At 36.1% G+C, this 24637-nt stretch overlaps 1 protein-coding gene across 4 annotated transcripts in view; it reads right to left on the bottom strand.

Moving 5' to 3' along the window:
- The window catches only part of LOC127850310 (threonine--tRNA ligase 1, cytoplasmic-like), a 35328-nt gene extending 15450 nt beyond the window's left edge, over positions 1-19878 (bottom strand). The window contains exons 1-9 of one of the 4 annotated variants that reach the window (XM_052383257.1): positions 19783-19878; positions 10896-10946; positions 7213-7394; positions 6774-6889; positions 6198-6324; positions 5747-5864; positions 3942-4006; positions 3447-3525; positions 2697-2843 (exon numbers count right to left, since the gene is read on the bottom strand). In XM_052383257.1, the coding sequence (XP_052239217.1) occupies positions 2697-2843; positions 3447-3525; positions 3942-4006; positions 5747-5864; positions 6198-6324; positions 6774-6889; positions 7213-7394; positions 10896-10946; positions 19783-19857 (960 nt within the window). In that variant the 5' untranslated portion in view covers positions 19858-19878. Of the gene's footprint in view, positions 1-2696; positions 2844-3446; positions 3526-3941; positions 4007-5746; positions 5865-6197; positions 6325-6773; positions 6890-7212; positions 7395-10895; positions 10947-11566; positions 11663-11852; positions 12089-19782 lie in introns of those variants that run through there. The other 3 variants (XM_052383254.1, XM_052383255.1, XM_052383258.1) reach the window with 3 other exon arrangements.
- Between the last annotated feature and the right edge of the window lie 4759 nt (positions 19879-24637).

The raw sequence follows: 24637 nt of genomic DNA, 5'->3' as shown, positions 1-24637 counted from the left end.
CTAAATACATTAAAACTTGACTTAAGCATAGCAGTAGTTGCAACAAACATGTACAGAAAGAGACATAAAAAACATGTAGTTTTCGTATGAATAGTTTATAACTGAAAAAGGAAAAGCACTGGTTTAAATGATCAAATGCTGGGTGAAAGTTTTTAAGTTTTAAATACAAAGTCCAAAAAATTAGTCATATCATTTAACAGAGAAAGAACCATGAGAAAGCAATGAGAGTATAAAGTAAAGGTATTTTCTTTTACACCTAATGATAAAATATGACATTTCTGCAGTGAAATAACAGCAGTGAAAATAAACAAATTGTTATTTTCACCAGTGAAAATAACAAATTTTCGGAACTTCTTTTTTAGACTATCATATCAAGATTTACTTCAAGATTTACATACATTTTTTATGATCATGGGTGAATTAAAAACGATATTCCATTGAATCCAACAAATTTCCTTTTTATTTTATGCTTTTTTTACCGTTTATTTACATTGTAAGAGTTTAATCGGAGAATTTTGCTGGTATAATAACGTCATTTTGTGTATTGAAATGTAAAAAGAAACAGAAAAAGTGTTAGATCATTTGTTTTTTCACTCGTGGTCATAGAAAAATAATACTGTAATTACTCTATGTTTTCGGACACTTAAAAATAATACTTTTTTTTCGTGTCCGAAAACTTAGATACCATATATATTCACAAAATACCTGTGTCCGAAAACTTAGAGTCCAGAATTGAAGTGTCCGAACATAGCATCAATTGTATCAACGACTACCGGTAATAGCACGTGCTTGTAAAATACCATGCCGTATAGTATAAATTACAGTTATATATGTTTGCACTGCATTTTAAATAATTTTAAATGCTTAATTTATTTGACAGAAAATCACTACAACGTTGTACTTTAACCAACGAGTTCAAAGATGAGCATATGGTGTACCGATACTCGCTAGTATGAACCTGTAATTAACGCAATACAAAACAAGATGTGTTTGAGAAACACAATGTCCCCCTATATGATGCTGACCTTGTAGGATGACCTTGACCCTTCACCACTCAAAATGTGCAGCTCCTTGAGAAACACACGCATTTCAAATATAAAATTGCTAGCTTCAATATTGCAGAAGTGACATTACATGCGCAATTTTTACCCATATACTTGACCTTGAAGGATGACCTTGACCTTTCACCACTCAAAATGTGCAGCTCCATGAGATACACATGCATGCCAAATATCAAGTTGCTATCTTCAATATTGCAAAAGTATTCATAAAACAAGCGATTTGGGCCACATATATTTGACCTCTGACCTTGAAGGATGACCTTGACCTTGACCTTTCACCACTCAAAATGTGCAGGTCCATGAGATACACATGCATGCCAAATATCAAGTTGCTATCTTCAATATTGCAAAAGTATTCATAAAATAAGCGATTTGGGCCACATATATTTGACCTCTGACCTTGAAGGATGACCTTGACCTTTCACCACTCAACATGTGCAGCTCCATCAGATACACATGCATGCCAAATACCAAGTTGCTATCTTCAATATTGCAAAAGTATTCATAAAATGAGCGATTTTGGCCACCTATATTTGACCTCTGACCTTGAAGGATGACCTTGACCTTTCACCACTCAAAATGTGCAGCTTCATGAGATACACATGCATGCCAAATATGAAGTTGCTATCTTCAATATAGCAAAAGTTATTTCAAAATGTTAAAGTTGGCGCAAACAGACCAACCAACAGACCAACCAACCAACAGACTGGCCAAAAACAATATGTCCCCCACTACTATAGTGGGGGACATAAAAAACACTATGAATTCTTTGTTTGTTCATTTCCGATAGTTGTTGTCTAACACCTTCCATTGTTCGTAAAACTTGCAATAGGGTGCATAACACTTTGAAGCGTTTAGTATTTGTCACAGTTATTTTACTTGGAATGGGTCGTACCATTACGGTAGATAATTGAAGTGTTAATTGGCACTACCCCTGGTAATTGTCATAACGCTTATTCTATCAGGTGAAACCATTGTTTAATACCGGTTTACAAGGTTATTTACCCAATAACGCAAATGTAATGGTCAGTTGCCCTCAGGCATGCACCTGCCATGTTTTATGATGTTAATCTGGTTGTAAAACCCCCATGATCGAAGTGTCATTAGATATTGAAAACATGACCGAAATTTGGTAAAATAGCTCTGAAAAATATACTGTCCGAAAACTTAGAGACATTGATTATGGACGAAAACTTGTGTGTCCGGAATTTAAGAGTCACAAAAAATAATTATTTTTGCTAAAAAAAGGGGTGTCCGAAAACTTATAGTGTCCGAAAACATAGAGGAATTACGGTATTTTCTATGATCACTCGTGAAATAGCAAACGATCTTACACTGACATGAACAAATATCCTCTATTTAATATGAATTGAATATTCCAGTATTTCTGATTCTTTGAGCCTTGTTCTGCGAAAACTGGGCGTAATGCCTGTGTGAAATGTCGTCCCGGATATGTAGAGTGAGCACAAGCTCAACAGGGACAACACCATACTTTTTTTTATTGAATTTATGTCTCTTCTAGAATTTTTTTACATCTAGACAGAAAGTGTCATCCCAGATTTGCCTTTGTGAACATCATTAAGCCCAATTTTCCTCATACGAGGATCATTGAACAAACTCTATCCCGTATCATACCACTCCAATCTTGCGGTGGTTCCGCTTGGCAGCCTCCTCTTGGATGTGTTTCCACTCCTTCATTTGTTTAGGGTCAGGAAATGAGATGCCATAGATTCTCTGAAGTGACTCTGCGTCTGCCTTGCCTTCCCAGTATGTAGCAGAGTTCTACAATAACAAGGATATGACAGTATTACAAGCAATACAGGAGTCACCAACCGGGCGGGTGAAAACCTCTACCAGTTTTAAAATGTTCATTGATATCGCCTTTTATCTTGAACTTTGTCAATTTTTGACATAAATATTAAGCATTGTTTGTCAACATAAAAGTTCAAGAAAAGAGCTTATGACAGTTTTAATGCATTTTTCTTGGCAAATTATTTTTTTAAAGTAACAATTTTAAGTATTTGTTGTTTCCATCAATAATGGGTAGTTCTCTGTAGGATCAACACAAAAGCTGTAAAAAGAATAAATCCATGTGAATTGTGACTAATTATCTAATTAAAAGCTTCATTAACTAGTTAAAACAAATGAAACCATATATTAATTGATTCCCAATTTAAATGTTTTCAGAATCAATTTCCTTCCTTAAACGGAGAGCTTCATGGCAGGTAATTATTAAATTAAAAATGTGGACTTTTCCAAAATTGTAGGACAAAAACTTACATACGAGCATTTGCTACAAATAAAATCACAAAGATGACCTTAAACACAGCATAACTTACACCAAAGCTATATCACATATCATTTGGAACCTCTTGGTACACATACCTTGGTAACAGCCAGGGCCTTCACCCTGCCAGTGTTACGTACATGGGGCCCTAGACACAAGTCAATAAGGGGACCGCACCTGGGGATAATCAAATAACATTGGATAATATTATGAAAAAACTTTCATAGATTATTTTTAAAATAAAAATTTAGTACCAAATCTGATGCAAAATTACAAGTGACTTAATAAATTCGTATCAGTTGTTTATTTGTTTCAATTTTATAGCTATGGATATTGGCAATGTGATGAAATACAGTGGAGAAACTATTGATTAATGTTCATCATTGGGACTAAGAAAAAGAATCTAAAAAAAGGTAGTGCATTTAATTAAGTAATCCAAAAGCAGCTTTCATAAATTACCTTTACAGGTTTTCTAAAAATTTGAACAACCTTGACGCATATAACAACTTTCAATTTAAATTCCCTGACATTGAAAGCCTTCAGCAGTATAAATATGCATGTCCACTATGCAAACAACAGCATTGACAACATACTTGTAGACTGTGGTGGTTGGGGTGTCCACCTTCTCGTTGAGAATCCTCTGCTTGAACTTGTTGTACTGAAAGCAGTATAGCTACATGTAACAATACTGTGTCAAAATGAGCTCTGTAATGCGAAAATGAACAGTGTAGCGCCAGACAACGAGCTACCCTGTCTGCTTTAAAGTATGATTTTGTGAGTCACTAGCAAATAGGTAGCTCTTGACCAGACTGCATGAATGCGCATGCTGGTCACGGTTCCGCATATGGTATAAGACCTATTTATGCGTTACATAGTGTTTTTCCCGGGCCATTTTAGCGTGGCGAAAAGCCACGCCGCCCTCACGGATCGCCACACTGCCCTTTTCAAAGGCAAATTTCGCCACGCGCCTTTTTTTCAAAGGCATATTTCGCCAAGCGCCCTTATCGATAACATCTTTATTGCCTTACGATCTTACTTGATCCACAAAATCAGCTTCCTTGATTGTGTGACGCTCCGACTGTGCTTGATTTACTCGAGAGACGGCAACGTCTAATCGACTATATTAATTGAGCAGATTTAATCTATAACAGTGCTCGATTTATAGGTAGGTCTTACTGACTGCTCCAAAGCTGTGAATTAGTCATGCGTGAATAACCCCGTGTCAGTATCAATAATGCCGGAGGCTATGTTATACCAAGCGCACTTTTCGCTCGGCAATGTATTACTTCGGAGACTTTTGATGAAAAACTCGATGTTATTCTCGTGGCAATTGAGCATTGCATTCATTATTTAGTTATATCAAAATATATATTTTTCCGCATAATAACATTTAAAATCACAAACAAATTTATTCTTTATCGTTTTCGTCTTTAAGATCATTAGGTCTAATTATTGAAATAATTACTGAGACGTATACTAATTAAACAATATGCGAATCGCGTATACGATTTAACGTTGCTATGCGCACCTGTCGCTTACATCATTTGACATTTTATCAATATGGCGGACTATACAGAATTAAATTGTGACTCGGCAAAAATGGCAAACGATCGAATTAACGATGGAGATTATACATTTAGAAGGAATTAATGAAATGTCTGTGATAATCAACGATGCATAAAAATGTTTTAGATAGCAACAACATTATTTATTTATTTGTAAACTACTCGGTGGATGTATGTCACGGAAACGAGTGTTTGCATATTGTTAGCGATCAATTTACTCGCAATGCTATTTTAAATATCTGTCGAGATTATTGTTAGAAAATGGGATAAGACAAACATGGTTTCATTTATATGTTAGTGGATCTGTGTATAATCAGATTCATATGCATATATTGCTTTATTATGTTTGTCGTGCTGTACAGTTTATTGAAACAGCATGGAACTTAAATGTACATTGCAAGGTAAATATATTAATATAAATCATAGTAAGTTAAATACATCTATGACCATTACATGTGCTTGTTTATATGTTATTTTTTCCACAACTGCTTCTGATCTATTACATGTTTCCCCGTAATTCAGGTATTCAGGGAACGTTTTTGCCCTTTTTTGCTTAAACTGCGCGCTAAAATGCCCTTTTTGAAAGTAATGCGCCATGCCCCTTTGCCCTCCTGGGAAAAACACTAGTTACATGGCTCATATTTTCAACTTACTACAATAAATTATATGACATAGTCATGAAAGACCATTTGGTATCTAGCTTTTATCTTACATTTTAAATGACATTTCATTTCAATTATATTGGTTTATATGGACCGATGTTTAACTTAAAAACCAAACATAAATGTATGAAAAATAGGTTAATTATTTAAAAAAAAAACAACAAAAGATACCTCAAACATCTTGAGAAGATTTTCTTTAGTCATGACAAGTCGCTCAAAAGGCTGCTTTTCCTTTACAATATTCTTCACCTTGCTTTCTATCACAGAATAGTCATTTGTTGAAACTGGCCTAACAGAAAAAAAATGTGTCAACGAAGCACATGTCAGGTTCAATTTCAAAGTACCGAACATAGAACCAATATATTTATACATATTTTCAAACCTTTTGGCTATACTATCCAAAGAAATACACATGAAAATTGCAATTGGTAAATGGATAAAGAAAATATAAATACTAGCAGGCTGTTTTTTTATTGTTGAACATGCAATTCAATTCATTTTTGTCTTAAAATCTCAAAAGAAAAACAACAATTTATCCAAAAGCATTTCAAAATAGTTCTGTGCAGAAAGCACCTTTACATGTTTAATGAGTGGTTCACATGACAAATAACCAGCAGCGTACCTTTCCGACCACATATCATAGTAGAAGCCTTCCTCAATTGGTGGCCCGTAACACAGATGTCCCCCGTACAGACACTCCATGGCCTCTCCCAGGATGTGAGCGCTCGAGTGCCAGAACACGTACTCTCCTGTAATGAAGCCAGATATCATCGCTGTTCATATGTCATATTCCTAATAAGTATGTTCAATGCAAAATTTCTGGCAATTTTTTTACTGAGTTATTTTTGTTCGCAACTGAACATTACATTGTATGTGTGTTTAGCAATAACTCTTCATGACTATTTTTTTCCCATTATAGGCAAACATTTTCACTTTCATGAGTAAAGGTATTCTTTTCAAAATTGTTAAAGATGCTTCAACCTGTAAACAGTGAGCTATAATTTTCAAGGTCAATCATTTAAGGGTAAACATTTTGAAGGATAAATCTACTTGTCTTAATCTGTGTATTCAAACGTTTACGCAACACCATATTCAACAGTTACAAGTAATAAATAATGGTAAGTAAATAATAGTGCATAAGAAAATACTAATCTTTTATTTGGATTCATTTAAATAAATGTTAAAAAAGATAATATACCATCTTTATCCTCAAATTTCAAGAGTTTCAGACTAGCATCCTGCTCAAAAGGTCTGTCTAGGTCCCATAATACCTCATTGACTTTCGCTATCACAGTATTGTCTGCCAGGCCTTGACTGGAAAAATATATGGACACTTAGAACAATTCTGGTATTGGTAATAAATTAATTGCAAAACATTTCACATTCGTTACAGAATTTTCTTTTTGCATTTATATTATGGTTGACCTACGCAAAATTCAGTATTTTATCTAAAACATGCATGATAACAAGTGTGTTTAACAACAAAGCTTCTAATGTGTGTTCACATTGGATAACATACAAGTTGTCTGACAGGCACTGTTAATATGGAAGTTCCAACTGGACGTGATAAGAAATATATCAAACATACTACAAGCCATTAAATGTTTACAGACAATTTTAATGACCGACTGTTGTACCTGATTCCGCGGGCCACGTCATACGGTGTGGTTTCCCAGGCCTTGCCCTCTACTACCTTGCCATCAGGTAGGGTGATCTTGATGGGCTTTTTCTCCTGAGCTGCCACCCAGTCATCGTACTCCTTCTTCAGTCTGTCCCATAATTGCTGTCTTGAAGCTTGAAACTCAGGGGGAGGGTTAAGCTGTGAACCGTAATAGCTCAGATTTTTTTTTTTTTTTTTTTTTTTTTAACATCCCTCCGCCTATGGCGGGGGATAATAAACTTTATTCACCTCCATACATTACAAAGTGTATCATTAGTTTTCATGTTATTCTGTTAGTATATAATATAGTTGTTTAACAATTCAAATGAATAATATAATAGAGGTAAATAAAATCCATGCATTCCATTATATAGACACAATCCTACAGTTCACACATACACAGACACATACATGCGATGTTATGAAACAAAAAAGACAATTGTTTGGACTTCAGAAAAACATAAGCTTTAATCAAACGTTTTGACTTCAGACAATTAAAAACATTAATCAAACGACCATGGTATTAAATATTTTAAGTAAACAACACAATTTACAATAACACTGTTCTATTGATCTACAAAAAGTTTTACAATTGACCAGTTAAGTAGTTTCTTTTCTTTACATTTAGTATTAGATTGAATCTCCCATGCTACGCAAAGATAATTATTCAGCCCCCTTATTGAAGGTAATAGACCCTTTCTCTGGCATACAAATATATACTTTTTAATTTCAAGAATAAGAATATTAATATCAGTCATGTTAATACTTGTACAACCAAATAACATTGTTTGACATGAAATATCAGTACATTTTTGCACATTATGGGATCTTAAAAAATCTACAACATAATTAACAATTCTCTTTGTGAAAATGCAGTCCCAGAATATATGTAATAGGGTTTCTTCATTTTCTTTACAGAAAGAACATAAATTGTCATGAACAATGTTCATTTTAAATAACAAAGATTTGGTTCCTAGGATTCTGTGAACAATTCTTGTCTGGAACCACTGAGTGTAAGTGTCTTTAGATATAATAAAAACAAGTGCATGCACTTTTGTCCATTCAACGTTATTAAAAAGTGTATTCCATTTTAAATGGCAAGTGGGTATATCTGTATTATAGCTAAAACATTTATAGACAAGTTTGTTTTGATTATATCCAAATACAATGTTATTCAAGTAAAATGATATAAATGCACATTGTATATTTGGCTTTTTAATAGATGGAAGTCCTGATAGCCTGATAAATGCATTCACAGTTCTAATTAAACCTTCATAAAAAAGAAAGTTAACTTTAACGCCAATGAGAGTTTCTAATACAGATTGTTTTAAAAATTCTCCAGAAGTGCACATTATATCTCTTACATATCTAATTCCCCTATCATACATTTTTTTGTTATATATAATATTCCCACCTATCTTAAAATTGTGGTTATAAAATAACGGCATATCTAGGATATCTTCACACTTACTGACATTTTGTTTATTAATATACTCAATGTAACATGTAAGGACATCTCTCCAAAAACAATTTTTTAAACTTATCATAATTTTTCTATGTATTTTTTTCCTAAATTAAACATTTTCTTCACATCAAACATAGAATATACAAGTTGGAAACATTTTCCATTACTTGATACAATTTTCCTTAACCATGTCATTTTCATAGTTTTTTCAAAAGCATATATATCAGTCATGGCAACTCCTCCATCATCATATGATTTAATAGCAATAGTTTGTTTGATTTTTGCTGGTCCATCCCATATAAAATTGGAAAAAAGGCTATTTATTTGTTTTAAAACTTTTTCTCTTGGGCTAGGAAGAGCTACAAACAGGTGTGTAAAAAGGGGAAGTAGTAGTGATTTAACAACTGTTATCTTTCCTAGGGGTGTTAAATTTCTTCTTTTCCAAAAATTTATGATATTGTGCAGCTTTTCCAGTTTACTCGTGAAGTTTATTTCTATTATTTTCTTTAAATCAACATCAAATAATATTCCTAAAACTTTAAAGTTTGTTGTGCCCCAGACTAGTTTATATTTAGTTTTTATTGATTGTATGCTAAACTTTTTGGAGCCAATCCATATAAGGTTTGTTTTGTCATAATTGATTTTCAATCCAGAACATAAGGCAAAGTTATTTAAAAGATCGAGGGTAGCATTAAGGGAAACATCTGTGCCATCCAGAAAGAGAGATGTATCATCAGCAAACTGAGAAATTTTATATTCAATATTTTCTATCACTATTCCTTTAATTTCATTACAATTTCTTATTTTAATTGCCAAAATTTCAGCACACAGAATGAAGATATAGGAACTTATTGGATCTCCTTGTCTGCAACCTCTTTGAATTGTTATAAATTCTGACAAAAACCCATTGATTTGAATTGCCGTCAAGGTATTATGTAGGAAAAGTGAAATCCATTTTTTCAATGTTGTACCAAAATTAAAATAATCTAATGTTTTTTCTATAAAATCAAATTCAAGGGTATCGAACGCCTTTTCAAAGTCGATGGTCATCAAGAGTCCAGGGATATTGTTATCTTCTGTATATTGCATAATGTCATATAAAAGTCTGGTATTCTCACCAATATATCTGCCTTTAATAAATCCTGTCTGATCTTTAGAAATAAGAGTATCAAGGATAGTTTTTAATCTGTTAGCAATAGTCCCAGATGCAAGCTTGTAAATTACATTTATAAGTGTTAATGGCCTTAGGTTTTTCAAAAAATGTCTGGGTTTATTATCTTTAGGTATACATGTGATTATACCTTGTTTTTGAGTAATTGACATGGTTCCAGAGGTAAAACCATAGTTGAGGCTTCTCACTATAAAGTGGCCTAAATCTTTCCAAAAAACTTTAAAAAATTCTGCTGTAAAACCATCTGATCCTGGGCTTTTGTCATGCTTCATATTTTTTAAAGTAATTAATATTTCCTTAAGTGTAAGAAGGCCTTCTAATGATTGAGATTGTTCAGTGTTTAATTTAATTGTGTTTATTCCTTTAAGGTCATCATGTACATTATAAGAGTCATTAAAGACAGACTTTGTATACAATGTTTTGTAAAATTGGGCAGCTTCTTTTAAAATACCAGGATTATCAAATAGCCGCTGACCTTCATCGTTTTCAATGAAAGGAATGTTTTTATTAGATGCATATTGTGCTTCCAAATTACAAAAATATTTTGAGGGTTTTTCGCCTTCATCAATCCACTTCGCCTTAGCTCTAATGAAAGCGTCTTTCATTTTCAAGTTTCGAATGCCTATGAGTTCTTGTTGCAAAAGATTGAGCTCTTCAATGTTTTCATTTGTTAACTGTTTTTCAATGTCCTCAATTGCTTTTAAAATAGCTCAGATTTTGGCTTCAATACTATTACTACTATAAACTTTGCTATGAAAACTACTATAGATACTTACAGATTTAGATGTGAACAATATTTGCAAACTTTCCATCTGCATCACAAGTTTTGAAATGTGTACACAATTTCATTTAAAATTAATGTTAATAGACGAGAGTGTGCATTTTTTTTAAGAAGAGTAAATGTGTGTTCAATCATTAAAAAACTGCAGGAATATTACTATTGGACACATGGCATTTATTACATGTTACAAAAAATATTACCCACATCATGGTTTCATCTTATTAACAAGGGTCAAAGCTTTACCTCTTTCAACTTGTCCCCTTGATCACCAGCCTCTACGTCTTTTTTGCCTTTCTAAAAAATAAAATATAACACCACACTCAAATTAAAAACACACAAAAACAACCTTTACTGAATTACAAAGAAAAATGAACATAATAAATAGACAACCATTAATCACAGAGTAAAGTCTGAGCCTGAAAGCCTGCAGAAGAAGCTGTACCGAAAAATGGTGGCTCTAAAGAAATCCTCCCAATTCCTATCTCCGGACTTCAAATCTAGCAGCAAATCAATAAAAAGGGAGACATTGAGAGATATCATTTTTATTTGGAAACTGCTTAGTCCTGAAACACATGTGCCATACTTTTGGAATTGGAGTAAAACACAATACAGTGTGTCTTGTTCCTCTATTTGGGGCCAAAATTCTATTTCACTATTACAAAAAAAGAAAAACCCATCCCACACGACTTCCTAAAATTTTCAATCAAATTTGATCTTTTTTCTTATAAATCTGATCCAAATATTCAATAAGTATCTTATCAAGCCCTTATGAGTCAACCTGAGTGAAAAGAATGTTGAAAGCACGATGTAAATTAAGATGTAATTAGGAAATAAAGATGTATTTCAAATCCTCCCCAAAAGATTAAATGTTTATAAGTATTTTAAATATCAAACACATAATTATACTTTTTTACCAGATTATCAATAACCTCCATGACAGCTCAATATGTTGTCAATAAAAAAAAATTACGATCATTTAAAGATTATGATGATGACATGTCTACTAAAATAGTTTGTAATGATGCAAGAGGAACCTTGACCTTACAAATGATTCAAACATGATAACACCGTTACACGTGATGTAATTTAATGAAACATGCTTTACTCCAAGCAGCACTGTGTCTATTAACATAAGGAAAAAGTGTAAACATAATCATGTAAACACAAAGTCACAATTCGTAAACTGAATCGTCAACACACCCGGCTACTCATTGACCGGATCAATTTTCGTCCTAGCCGCCTATGCAGGGGCGCTAAAGCAAGTCTTGAAAACATAAAGAATTAAATTTGTCCTTAAACATCTATTAAAAGTCGCATGCCTTTTTCTTATCAGAAACTTGTAGATTTTCCATTTTGTTTTCCACGTTGTCGGCCATGCTTACATGTATGTTTGCGACAGCGCATGCCTTAGAAAAAGGCTGCACCTCACAATGATGTGGGCTGTTGTCGTCAGCGCACGTGCGTATCGAAAACACATTCGTTCGTTCGTTCATTCATTCATTCATTCATAGACCACTGTATGTTGATTATTTTTAGAAACTTGTTTACACATGTTCGTATTTTTGAAATACGTCAATTCAATATTGATACTGTATTATAAATTAATTTGCAAACAAAACTTTAACTTAAGCGTTTGAATAATTTTAAATAATTATAATACTGAGGAAAAAGATCAAATGAAAAGTGCCCCTTCCCTTAGGTTCGAACCTTGACCTTTTATATTATAGGGTGCTGTAGAGAAAAGACCTATACAATACATAATTTTATTATTGTATTTTAAAGGTCTTTGTGTAGAGTAAACGCTATGTCGGTAGTAAACGTTTTTGCTAAATAATTGAGTATGCGATTTTCATAGATGATTATCTATCAACGAACACAAGTCATAAGGAAACAGTATTCTCAAATTGAACTTTAACATTAATAAATGATAATAAAGGCACAATCTATGTATTGTGTTGAATAATGTAGCTTTCAGTCAGTTGTAGCGCTATTTGTGTTCTCCTTGTAAGATGTCTGAAACAAGAAAACAATTCAGTTTTTATTCCTGATTATAAAGGGGTGAGGGATTATGCCATTTGTTGGTAAAATAAACAAATATTAAGGCAAAACTGATGAAGTTTACCAAACTGAATTTGGTATTTCAAGAAATTTCCTCCTGGGTCTTTAATCACTTGGAGGCCATCAATTTTGGTAGTCTCCCTCCCTTTCCGAAACATGACAGCCCTTTTAAAGCTATTGTGGCTATCTAGAAAAGTATGAAGAGCTCTCCTTGTCGGATAAACACATTTTTCGTGTGTCGCCAGTGCAATCTGAACGCTTCGGACAGTGGGCTACACCTGTTATACCAACGTGAGCTCTTACTAAACTTCATTGACTTTATTAAAGCTTTCGTTCGCGTGTTATGAGAGGATCCAACATTGACGAAGGGCGTGTGCAAGTCATTCAAGAACTCTACGGAAACGCCTTCGACAGCGCAGTGCTTCTAAGCGGACAGCAGGGAGGCTTCTTCAGGACATCAATGGGCGTCCGTCATAGAGATGTATGTTCTCTCCCGTCCTATTCAATCTTTTCCTTGAGAAGATAATGCAGAAGACGCTCCATGACAACAACACCTCTATATCCATCGGTGGAAGACCCATTTCCGACTTAATATTTGCTGATCTTATATACCTCATGGATGTGAACTTCAGCAATAAACTTCAAGATCTCACTTATCTTCTCTGAAAGTCCAAGGCTTTGGAGTTCAGGTATTTTCAGGTGTACACTATTGGGTAAGCATGCCCTTGTGTCACAATTTTGAACAATCACCAATGACTTAATCGGCTTTTTTTCTTCATAGGAAATATTTTGTCATTTTGTTCCCAGCAATTCGTCCCATTGACTGACGACCCACCAGCCAATATGGAGCGGGTGGCGGACAATAAGGAGGTGTGCGTGCCATGGAATTGGTTCTCCTGCGTCCTTAGCAAATACAACATATTCGCAACTAGTAGCGGCAACATAGCCAGAACTAGTAGCCAGAGCAGAGCCAGAACTAGCAGCGGCAACCGAGCCGCAACTAGTAGCCAGAAAGCTCATTTGCATACGAAAAACAACATTGCGGCTTCAAAGCGGCAACTAGTAGCGGCAACTGAGCCGCAACATTGCGGCAACTTAGCCGCTAATAGTTGCCACAGGGCCTAAATTTGTGTAAGGGTGACGTACGCGGCAAGTCTGTCAGGAAATCGTTCATGAAAGCCAGAATAGGCTACCGACAATTTGCTATAATAACAAAGTCTTTCTTCATTTTTTTTATTGAAAAGTATCGTGGTTATATGTTCTTTTCACAAGACGCCATGAGATTGTTAAAGACCGCATCATGTGAAAACCTTTACGGAGACAGACATCGGCAATTGAGAAGGGTCCGGCCTATGAAGCCATTCTGATACGTATACTCATGGTCTACATTCACAGAGGCGCCTAATGATGATGATGAAGCCCTAAGTGACGCGCTGCGAGAAATGTCGCCGCTTAATTTAGACGCCCGGTAATCAATGGCGGTGGTGTAATCATTCCATATAGCGGCGGCCTTGCTACTGCTGCATAACGGAAAGTAATTCTTGCCTTTGAACGGACTGGATAATGTTACAATCGTTCTGGCATCTTTGTACTTGACACCGAGCATACCTACTGGAGTGAAAGATACCGGATTGTAGTCGATATCTTGTCCACGGGGGTTGATGCCGGCGACGACTACGAACCTCACACCAATCCCGATACTGAACAGACCGTTCGCTTTTATGGTGCCGCCTTGAAGGGCCACAAATATGCCCTCGGCATGAAGCTTTTCATTGATGTTATACTTGCTGCGAAGTATGCGCTGTAATGTTTGTGCATCCATGGTGTATGTTATATCCTTGAGATCTATTCATAGAACATATCTTATTGTTAATGACGTCGGTGACGTTCATGACGTTGTCGTCACGGTGATTTAGTTTATGTATACAGAGTCTAAAAGAGTGAGCATTAAAGTATTGAAATAGCGAGCAATCTTAGTGAGTGAGTCTTTAACAATGGCGACGAGAGAAAAATTGGAGGACTGATGCAGCTGTTATTGCGCGCATAATACAGAAGAGAGAAATGGCGGACGGCAATAGAAGGCCTGATTTGCAGCTGTTCCGGGTGGACTGCAGCGATCACATAGCAACGGGCCAGGCATGGTGTGAATGGCTAGAGGACTTTGATAGGCAACTCCGATACTTCAAAATCACTGAAGATGATGACAAAACGGACGCTTTACTAATCTACGGCGGGCCAGAGGTAAAAAGGCTATGTAGAAGTTTAGAGGATCCAGAGAAAAGTACAAAATATGAGAAGCTGACAAGTAAGTTATCGTATTATTTTTCGCCTAAAAAGAACAAACACTACTCTAGATATTTATTCTTTCGATAAGATGCGTCCCAATAGCGGGAAAAGCACAGTTGAATATGCTGCTAGGCTACGGGAAAAGGCGCTTTCATGCAATTTTGTGGACATAGATGATCGAATACTTGAACATCTTGTACAAACTACTAGACATTCTGAGTTTGTAAGAAAAGTATTACATAAACAATGGACACTCCAAGAAGCATTAAACGATGCTCAAATCCACGAGGATACATCTGTCCAGATTGGGGCGATGGGTCACCAAGAACGGGACATTGCCAGAGTAAGCAAAAAGAAGAAATCATTTACAGCTGCTAGTGACTCGCGAAACGACAGAGGCTTGAATTGTAGATACTGCGATATGAAACACCCGTTCCAGAAAGAAAAATGCCCAGTTTAGGGAAAAAAAGTGTGATGCTTGCGGTAAATTGAACCATTTTGCGAAGGTTTGTAGATCAAAAGATCATGGGAACAGATACAGACCTACACCTTACAGGGGATCGAGAGAAGTTAGATATACAAGCAATGACACAGACAGTGAAGCTTCAAGCAGTTCGGAAGAAGAGTCTGGAGAATTTATTCACGCAGTCAGGAGTCGGACCAAAATGGATTTGCAAAGACAGAAAATAGCAAAGAGAAATTACACACAGTGTGGATATTGTGGACGAAATCAAGTGCATGTAAGAAAGGAGCATTGTATAGCTTATGGGAAAAGGTGCTATTATTGCAACAAGTGGCACCACATAGCCAAAGTATGTAAATCTGCTGAAAACGATCATAACGAGAATACAGTACCAGGCAAGAGCAACATGCAAAGAAGAGGAACAAGACAAATAAGAATTAATGACTTTTCATCTTCTGGTGAATCGGATCACAGCTTATCCAGATCTAGTTTAACAAGAAGCGTTCAACATATCAGCAAATGTTATGACTTGATCAGAAATGGCTTTATGGTTGATGCCTTTCAAGGAACAGTAGTCAAACATAGTAGTTATTGTTAATGACGTCGGTGACGTTCATGACGTTGTCGTCACGGTGATTTAGTTTATGTATACAGAGTCCAAAAGAGTGAGCATTAAAGTATTGAAATAGCGAGCAGTCTTTGTGAGTGAGTCTTTAACAATGGCGACGAGAGAAAAATTGGAGGACTGATGCAGCTGTTATTGCGCGCATAATACAGAAGAGAGAAATGGCGGACGGCAATAGAAGGCCTGATTTGCAGCCGTTCCGGGTGGACTGCAGCGATCACATAGCAACGGGCCAGGCATGGTGTGAATGGCTAGAGGACTTTGATAGGCAACTCCGATACTTCAAAATCACTGAAGATGATGACAAAACGGACGCTTTACTAATCTACGGCGGGCCAGAGGTAAAAAGACTATGTAGAAGTTTAGAGGATCCAGAGAAAAGTACAAAATATGAGAAGCTGACAAGTAAGTTATCGGATTATTTTTCGCCTAAAAAGAACAAACACTACTTTAGATATTTATTCTTTCGTTAAGATGCGTCCCAATAGCGGGGAAAGCACAGTTCAATATGCTGCTAGGCTACGGGAAAAGGCGCTTTCATGCAATTTTGTGGACATAGATGATCGAATACTTGAACATCTTGTACAAACTACTAGACATTCTGAGTTTGTAAGAAAAGTATTACATAAACAATGGACACTCCAAGAAGCATTAAACGATGCTCAAATCCACGAGGATACATCTGTCCAGATTGGGGCGATGGGTCACCAAGAACGGGACATTGCCAGAGTAAGCAAAAAGAAGAAATCATTTACAGCTGCTAGTGACTCGCGAAACGACAGAGGCTTGAATTGTAGATACTGCGATATGAAACACCCGTTCCAGAAAGAAAAATGCCCAGTTTAGGGAAAAAAAGTGTGATGCTTGCGGTAAATTGAACCATTTTGCGAAGGTTTGTAGATCAAAAGATCATGGGAACAGATACAGACCTACACCTTACAGGGGATCGAGAGAAGTTAGATATACAAGCAATGACACAGGTAGTGAAGCTTCAAGCAGTTCGGAAGAAGAGTCTGGAGAATTTATTCACGCAGTCAGGAGTCGGACCAAAATGGATTTGCAAAGACAGAAAATAGCAAAGAGAAATTACACACAGTGTGGATATTGTGGACGAAATCAAGTGCATGCAAGAAAGGAGCATTGTATAGCTTATGGGAAAAGGTGCTATTATTGCAACAAGTGGCACCACATAGCCAAAGTATGTAAATCTGCTGAAAACGATCATAACGAGAATACAGTACCAGGCAAGAGCAACATGCAAAGAAGAGGAACAAGACAAATAAGAATTAATGACTTTTCATCTTCTGGTGAATCGGATCACAGCTTATCCAGATCTAGTTTAACAAGAAGCGTTCAACATATCAGCAAATGTTATGACTTGATCAGAAATGGCTTTATGGTTGATGCCATTCAAGGAACAGTAGTCAAACATAGTAGTTATTGTTAATGACGTCGGTGACGTTCATGACGTTGTCGTCACGGTGATTTAGTTTATGTATACAGAGTCCAAAAGAGTGAGCATTAAAGTATTGAAATAGCGAGCAGTCTTTGTGAGTGAGTCTTTAACAATGGCGACGAGAGAAAAATTGGAGGACTGATGCAGCTGTTATTGCGCGCATAATACAGAAGAGAGAAATGGCGGACGGCAATAGAAGGCCTGATTTGCAGCCGTTCCGGGTGGACTGCAGCGATCACATAGCAACGGGCCAGGCATGGTGTGAATGGCTAGAGGACTTTGATAGGCAACTCCGATACTTCAAAATCACTGAAGATGATGACAAAACGGACGCTTTACTAATCTACGGCGGGCCAGAGGTAAAAAGACTATGTAGAAGTTTAGAGGATCCAGAGAAAAGTACAAAATATGAGAAGCTGACAAGTAAGTTATCGGATTATTTTTCGCCTAAAAAGAACAAACACTACTTTAGATATTTATTCTTTCGTTAAGATGCGTCCCAATAGCGGGGAAAGCACAGTTCAATATGCTGCTAGGCTACGGGAAAAGGCGCTTTCATGCAATTTTGTGGACATAGATGATCGAATAATTGAACATCTTGTACAAACTACTAGACATTCTGAGTTTGTAAGAAAAGTATTACATAAACAATGGACACTCCAAGAAGCATTAAACGATGCTCAAATCCACGAGGATACATCTGTCCAGATTGGGGCGATGGGTCACCAAGAACGGGACATTGCCAGAGTAAGCAAAAAGAAAAAATCATTTACAGCTGCTAGTGACTCGCGAAACGACAGAGGCTTGAATTGTAGATACTGCGATATGAAACACCCGTTCCAGAAAGAAAAATGCCCAGCTTATGGAAAAAAAGTGTGATGCTTGCGGTAAATTGAACCATTTTGCGAAGGTTTGTAGATCAAAAGATCATGGGAACAGATACAGACCTACACCTTACAGGGGATCGAGAGAAGTTAGATATACAAGCAATGACACAGATAGTGAAGCTTCAAGCCGTTCGGAAGAAGAGTCCGGAGAATTTATTCACGCAGTCAGGAGTCGGACCAAAATTGATTTGCAAAGACAGAAAATAGCAAAGAGAAATTAAACACAGTGTGGATATTGTGGACGAAATCAAGTGCATGCAAGAAAGGAGCATTGTATAGCTTATGGGAAAAGGTGCTATTATTGCAACAAGTGGCACCACATAGCCAAAGTATGTAAATCTGCTGAAAACGATCATAACGAGAATGCAGTACCAGGCAAGAGCAACATGCAAAGAAGAGGAACAAGACAAATAAGAATTAATGACTTTTCATCTTCTGATGAATCGGATCACAGCTTATCCAGATCTAGTTTAACAAGAAGCGTTCAACATATCAGCAAATTAATGACTTGATCAGAAATGGCTTTATGGTTGATGCCTTTCAAGGAACAGTAGTCAATTCATAACCATCATAAACATTTATTATACGTTTAATCAATTGTTATTTGATAATTTATTTGTTTTGTTTAATTTGCACAATTTCATTCTTTTTCAAATGTTAGGAGAAATGTTATATCCTTGAGATCTATCCATAGAACATATCTTATTGTTAATGACGTCGGTGACGTTCATGACGTTGTCGTCACGGTGATTTAGTTTATGTATACAGAGTCCAAGAGAGTGAGCATTAAAGTATTGAAATAGCGAGCAGTCTTAGTGAGTGAGTCTTTTACAGTGTACCTGAAATACACACATTTATTTTGAATTGAATTATTTACATTGACCTTATATTCAACGCAAACCTTTACTTATATCGGAATTGAACATCTACAGAAATAAACTGCTTTTTAACAACGGATTTCAAAATCAGGGCGGTCAATTATTATCAATGATTGACCCATGAACTTTTCTGTCAATAGCCGCCCATTTGTAAAAAGTATGTCAGTTTTAATGCTGAAACAAATGTTCCATACATATGTGTTCTTATCATTTAGCTTGAACATATTAACAAACTTTCGGATAATATAATGTATTTCAATAAATTTTTACGCTTAATAATACGCAATATTTCATTTTAATAATTTGTATTAGGACAAAATATTTTAGCAAAGAAAACTCTTTTCAGATATATTTAGCCTCACTATTTTTTTCAAAACTTTGTTTTATAAATGGACTACAGTTTATGTGTGTTACTCAACAATGAACAAAGAAATTGTTTATTGACACTTAAAAGCAAATATAAACAATAATATTTACCAGTTGACAATATGGTGTATACTGCTTTAGCTTGATTGATACTTTGCCGTTGTAACTAACCTTTTGTAGCGTCATTTAACGTCGCGTCATTTGACGTGATCGGTTAAAACATAACCTATTGACGTCATTACGCGTAGCCGTTTAATCAATATGGCAATACATATAACAGGACATCTACATTTAAACTATTAAATCTAATATCACCGTTTTTGAACGGGATCTCCTAATCAAGTATAGCGAAGTAATGACAGTAGTCAAACATTTGTTGTAACGATATACCTAAAAATTTTGCTTGTATTTTCATCCCTTCGCCAATAGTGATATTATATCAACTAATACGTAACTAATGAAAACATCTTTACTGTCGGGCGCTTGGCAGGAAGGCAAGCGGTGCCTGTTGGGTCGGTTACCGGTCGTGTCAGCGGGTGCCAGGTGTGGCCCGTACCCTTATGTCAATTAGGTAAAGACAGCCTTGTCGGATTGTGTCTCGTGATGGGATCGATACTTCGATCCCCCCACACCGAACGCCCGATTACTTTGTCACGGGGAGAGAGTATTCGGGGTGCAGGATCACGTGACTTTGTGGGTTCCCCTTTTAACTTTAAACGACGGAAAGTGGTGCATTATTTCAAATAACGTTTTTAAAAGTATTGTTTCTTAAGCATTTCAATTAGTACATAAAAGACAGATTTTTATGCTGCTTATGGCAATGTGAAATACATCGGAATTACTTTATTTAATAAACCTGTGTTCTTGTTAAAATATCGGTATGTACTGCATTCATTGTACACGGTTATTTTTCGCGCAATGTGAAATTTTGTCAACGATTTCAGACGTATTTAAGGATTTATTCTTATACATTAAGATATCGGAACACACTGCAAGAAAAACTATCTTTTATGCACTAGAGACTTTTGAAAATGCTTTTCAATAACTTGAGATATTTACAAAAATTAATTTCTTAACGGTGTGTTTACATTCTGTCCAGCCCGTGTGTAAAACCCTGGAAACCCCGTTGGTTCTCTGTTTATATTAGGCTTCTGCTTATTCAAAAGCACATTCAACCATGAGAACTCCATGGTTTATATTATTATATTATATTTTATTAAGTAAATTAATATTCAATACTTTCAAATTGAAATAAGTACTTCGATGAAATCTTTTTAAAACGATATATTCGTAAACGCATACACTTACACTTCTTGAAACAACAAGAATTAAATACATTTCAGTCACTGAGAGTAATTTAGCAATACCGGTTTATGCGATTTCTAATATTGGGCAGTTTATGAAATGCAATTCAGAACTTAATGAAATGCAACAAATGCATCGATGGAAATGACTGGTTTCCGACTCTGTGTACGATGTACTGAAACGAAGTTACAGATCAAAGCTGCTTTTTATACCCCCATTACCATTGGTAATAGGGGTTATATAGTAGTCACTTTGTCAGTCGGTCGGTATGTCTGTCTGTCGGTCGGTCTGTCGATCTGTCACGAAAATTTAATCGAATCTTCACCAAACTTGGTCAGAAGTTGTATCTAGATGATGTCTAGGTCAAGTTTGAAAATGGGTCATGTCGGATCAAAAACTAGGTCACAGGATCACTTAGTGCGTTTTAAACCGAAAGTTTGTCCGGACCATAACTATGTCATTTATCGTTAGTTTTTAAAATGAATTGGTACACTTGTTCACCATCATATGGGACGGTGTGTCGTGCGAAAGAAGTACGTCGATATCTCAAAGGTCAAGGTCACACTTGGAGTTCAAAAGTCAAATGCTTGTCCGGGCCATTACTATGTCAATAATTGTGAGATTTTAATATCATTTAGCACATTCGTTCACCGTCAATAGACGGTGTGTCGCGCGAAAGAATTACGTCGATATCTGCAAGGTCAAGGTCACACTTAGAGTTCAAAGGTCAAAAATGGCCATAAATGAGCGTGTCCAGGCCATAACTATGTCGTTCATTGTGAGATTTTAAAATCGTTTGGCACATTGGTTCATCATCATTGGACGGTGTGTTGCGCGAAAGAATTACGTCGATATCTTAAAGGTCAAGGTCTCGCTTTGAGTTCAATGGTCAAAAGTTGCCATAAATGACCTTGTACGGGCCATACCTATGTCGTTCATTGTGAGATTTTAAAATCATTTGGCACATGTGTTCACTATCATTGGACGGTGTGTCGGGCGAAAGAATTGCGTCGATATCTCAAAGGTCAAGGTCACACTTTGTGGTCAAAGGTCAAAAATGGCCATAAATGACCTTGTCCGAGCCATAACTATGTCGTTCATTGTGAGATTTTAAAATCATTTGGCACATTTGTTCACCATCATTGGACGATGTGTCGCGCAAAAGAATTACGTCAATATCTCCAAGGTCAAGGTCAAACTTTGAGTTCAACGGTCAAAAATGGCCATTAATGACCTTAACCGGGCCATAACTATGTCGTTCATTGTGAGATTTTAAAATCATTTGGCACATTTGTTCACCATCATTGGATGGTGTGTCGCGCGAAAGAATTACGTCGATATCTGCAACGTCAAGGCCACACTGTGAGTTCAGTTCAAAGGTCAAAAATGACCATACATGATCTTGTCCGGGCCATTACTTCGTTATTCATTGTGAGATTTTAAAATTACTCGGTACATTTATTCACAATCATTTGACGGTGTGTCATGCGAAAGAATTACGTCGATATCTCCAAGGTCAATATCACACTTGGAGTTCAAAGTAAAACTTGGCCATAAATGATCTTGTCCGGGCCATAACTATTTCATTCATTAAGAGATTTTGTTCACAGTCATTGAACGGCGTGTCATGCAAAAGAATTCAAGAGTTCAAAGGTCAAAATTGCCATAAATGATAATGGCATAATAATTCTTAAAAATCGCCATGTATTAGATTCTCTTGTATTGTGAAGACAGCATGCAAAATAGTCTGTGTCAATGAAGCACGTGGGGTTATACGTCACGTCTGTGACAAAGCTCTAGTTTGTTTTTAATACGACTCGAGTTTCGCGTTTATTAATAAATAACTCAACGACACAGTATATTAAGGCCCATGAGCTCTGTATCAAAACAAAAACTGGGTTACTGTTGTTGTTTTTATATGAAAACTTCAGTTCGTTGAAGGAGTTGAGTATTGTATAAACATTATATTTGGGCGTCAATTCACAGCGATTTCGTTTAACCAATATTCAAGTGACACTGACATTTGTAACAATCTCTAAACTAATCTGAATGAGTTTGATACAATATACATATTTATGTTACATATATTACCCCCACATTGTACATGTGTGCCTTATGACGTGGTATTTTTTTTCGAGAAAAACTACAACGTTTTTTACCTGCGTGAAGGCATATAAACGAAACGTCGTTCATTAAAACTGTCGCTGAACGATGTACGTCATACTTGTGCGGTACGTATTTCGGAAATATGTAGAAGTTCGCGATGATTGTCCTCGCTTGAGACAGCATTAAAAGAATACTCGACACTAAAACATTTTAACTTACTCGGAGACTTACGAAAGTTAGGAAGAATTTCGAATAAAAGATGCAATTTCTAGTAGTACCGGTATTCTCTATTTTACTAAAATATATGCAATATTTGCAAAGTATTGTGCATGGGTGGGTGGGTGGGTGATTGGTAACCCGGGGGAACTCCAATGGCCCGGTATGGTGACAGGTGACCTTTAACAGCGCCCACAACACCGAGAGCAGGGGTTGAATCCGGATTGCCGAGGTGAGAAGTGCGTGTACTAACGACTTCGCTAACCGGACAAGCCTTTAGGTATTTCGTCTCTGTGTATTTCGAAGTCAAGCTAATGAAGGCCTGTCGAGCCCGATGTCGCGAGTTCCCGGAGTGTGTCCCAGCACTCCCACAAAACTAAGTTACTAAACTAAAAAAAGTGGAGACTGATTTTGAATTTCAAACTTTTTATATTTTTACTGAAAAGCATGCATTTTGGTTTGGTCTAAGCTGTGGGTCGAACGGAGGAAACCTCACTTGTCCGGTATGGTGATAACTAAGCTTGAATATTTGAACCAGGGCAGCGTAGGGGACATTCTCGTATATACTGCCCGAGCCCGACAGCCCTGTAGGTATTTCCGAATGAACGCCCCTATGTACGGACGTTTAATAAAAAGCGTATCTCAATGTTGTATTTTTTTTTCATATATATATATATATATATATATATATATATATATATATATATATATATATATATATTAAACAGTTTAAATAATAAATAAGGAGTTCCATAGCATTTTGAAATGATTGTCAATAACAGTCTCATTTACAATTTCCACATAGGTTCATGAAACGGATGCAATTTATGACTACTTATTCCGTTGATGTCGTTTTCATATTCCCTTAAATTTCAACTTTGTGCAAGAACTTACATGACGATGTGTATGCCATTTTTTGCACATAATGTTTTATTTAAATCTCATGGATTCGCTAACTAGAGCTGAATCGTATTAAGAAGAATATACTGGATGTTCGGTTGTGTGCCATTTGCGAGTATTATCTTTTATAGCAATAAACGCATTATTCTTACAAAATATCGAAAACTTATAGACAGCTCTCTGTTCTAACTCGTTTACACACTCGAAAACTGATGGCACACAGCTTTAAAGTCGCAGTGGTGGAATGGATATGGTGTCCGCCTAGCGACCGGGAGGTCACGGGTTCGATTCCGACCGTGGGAGCGTTCTTACGATCTCCCCCAAAGAAACCAAATACTGAATCTAGGCCACATAGATAACGGACTGAGAGCATTGATGCTAAAATAAATAGGTTTAAACTAAAACTGATCAATGTGGTCTGAATACCATTTGAAAAGAA

This window comes from Dreissena polymorpha, chromosome 11 (genome assembly GCF_020536995.1).
Source record: "Dreissena polymorpha isolate Duluth1 chromosome 11, UMN_Dpol_1.0, whole genome shotgun sequence".
In the NCBI taxonomy this organism is placed as follows: Eukaryota; Metazoa; Mollusca; class Bivalvia; order Myida; family Dreissenidae; genus Dreissena; species Dreissena polymorpha.
This window is presented reverse-complemented; position numbering and strand designations above follow the sequence as displayed.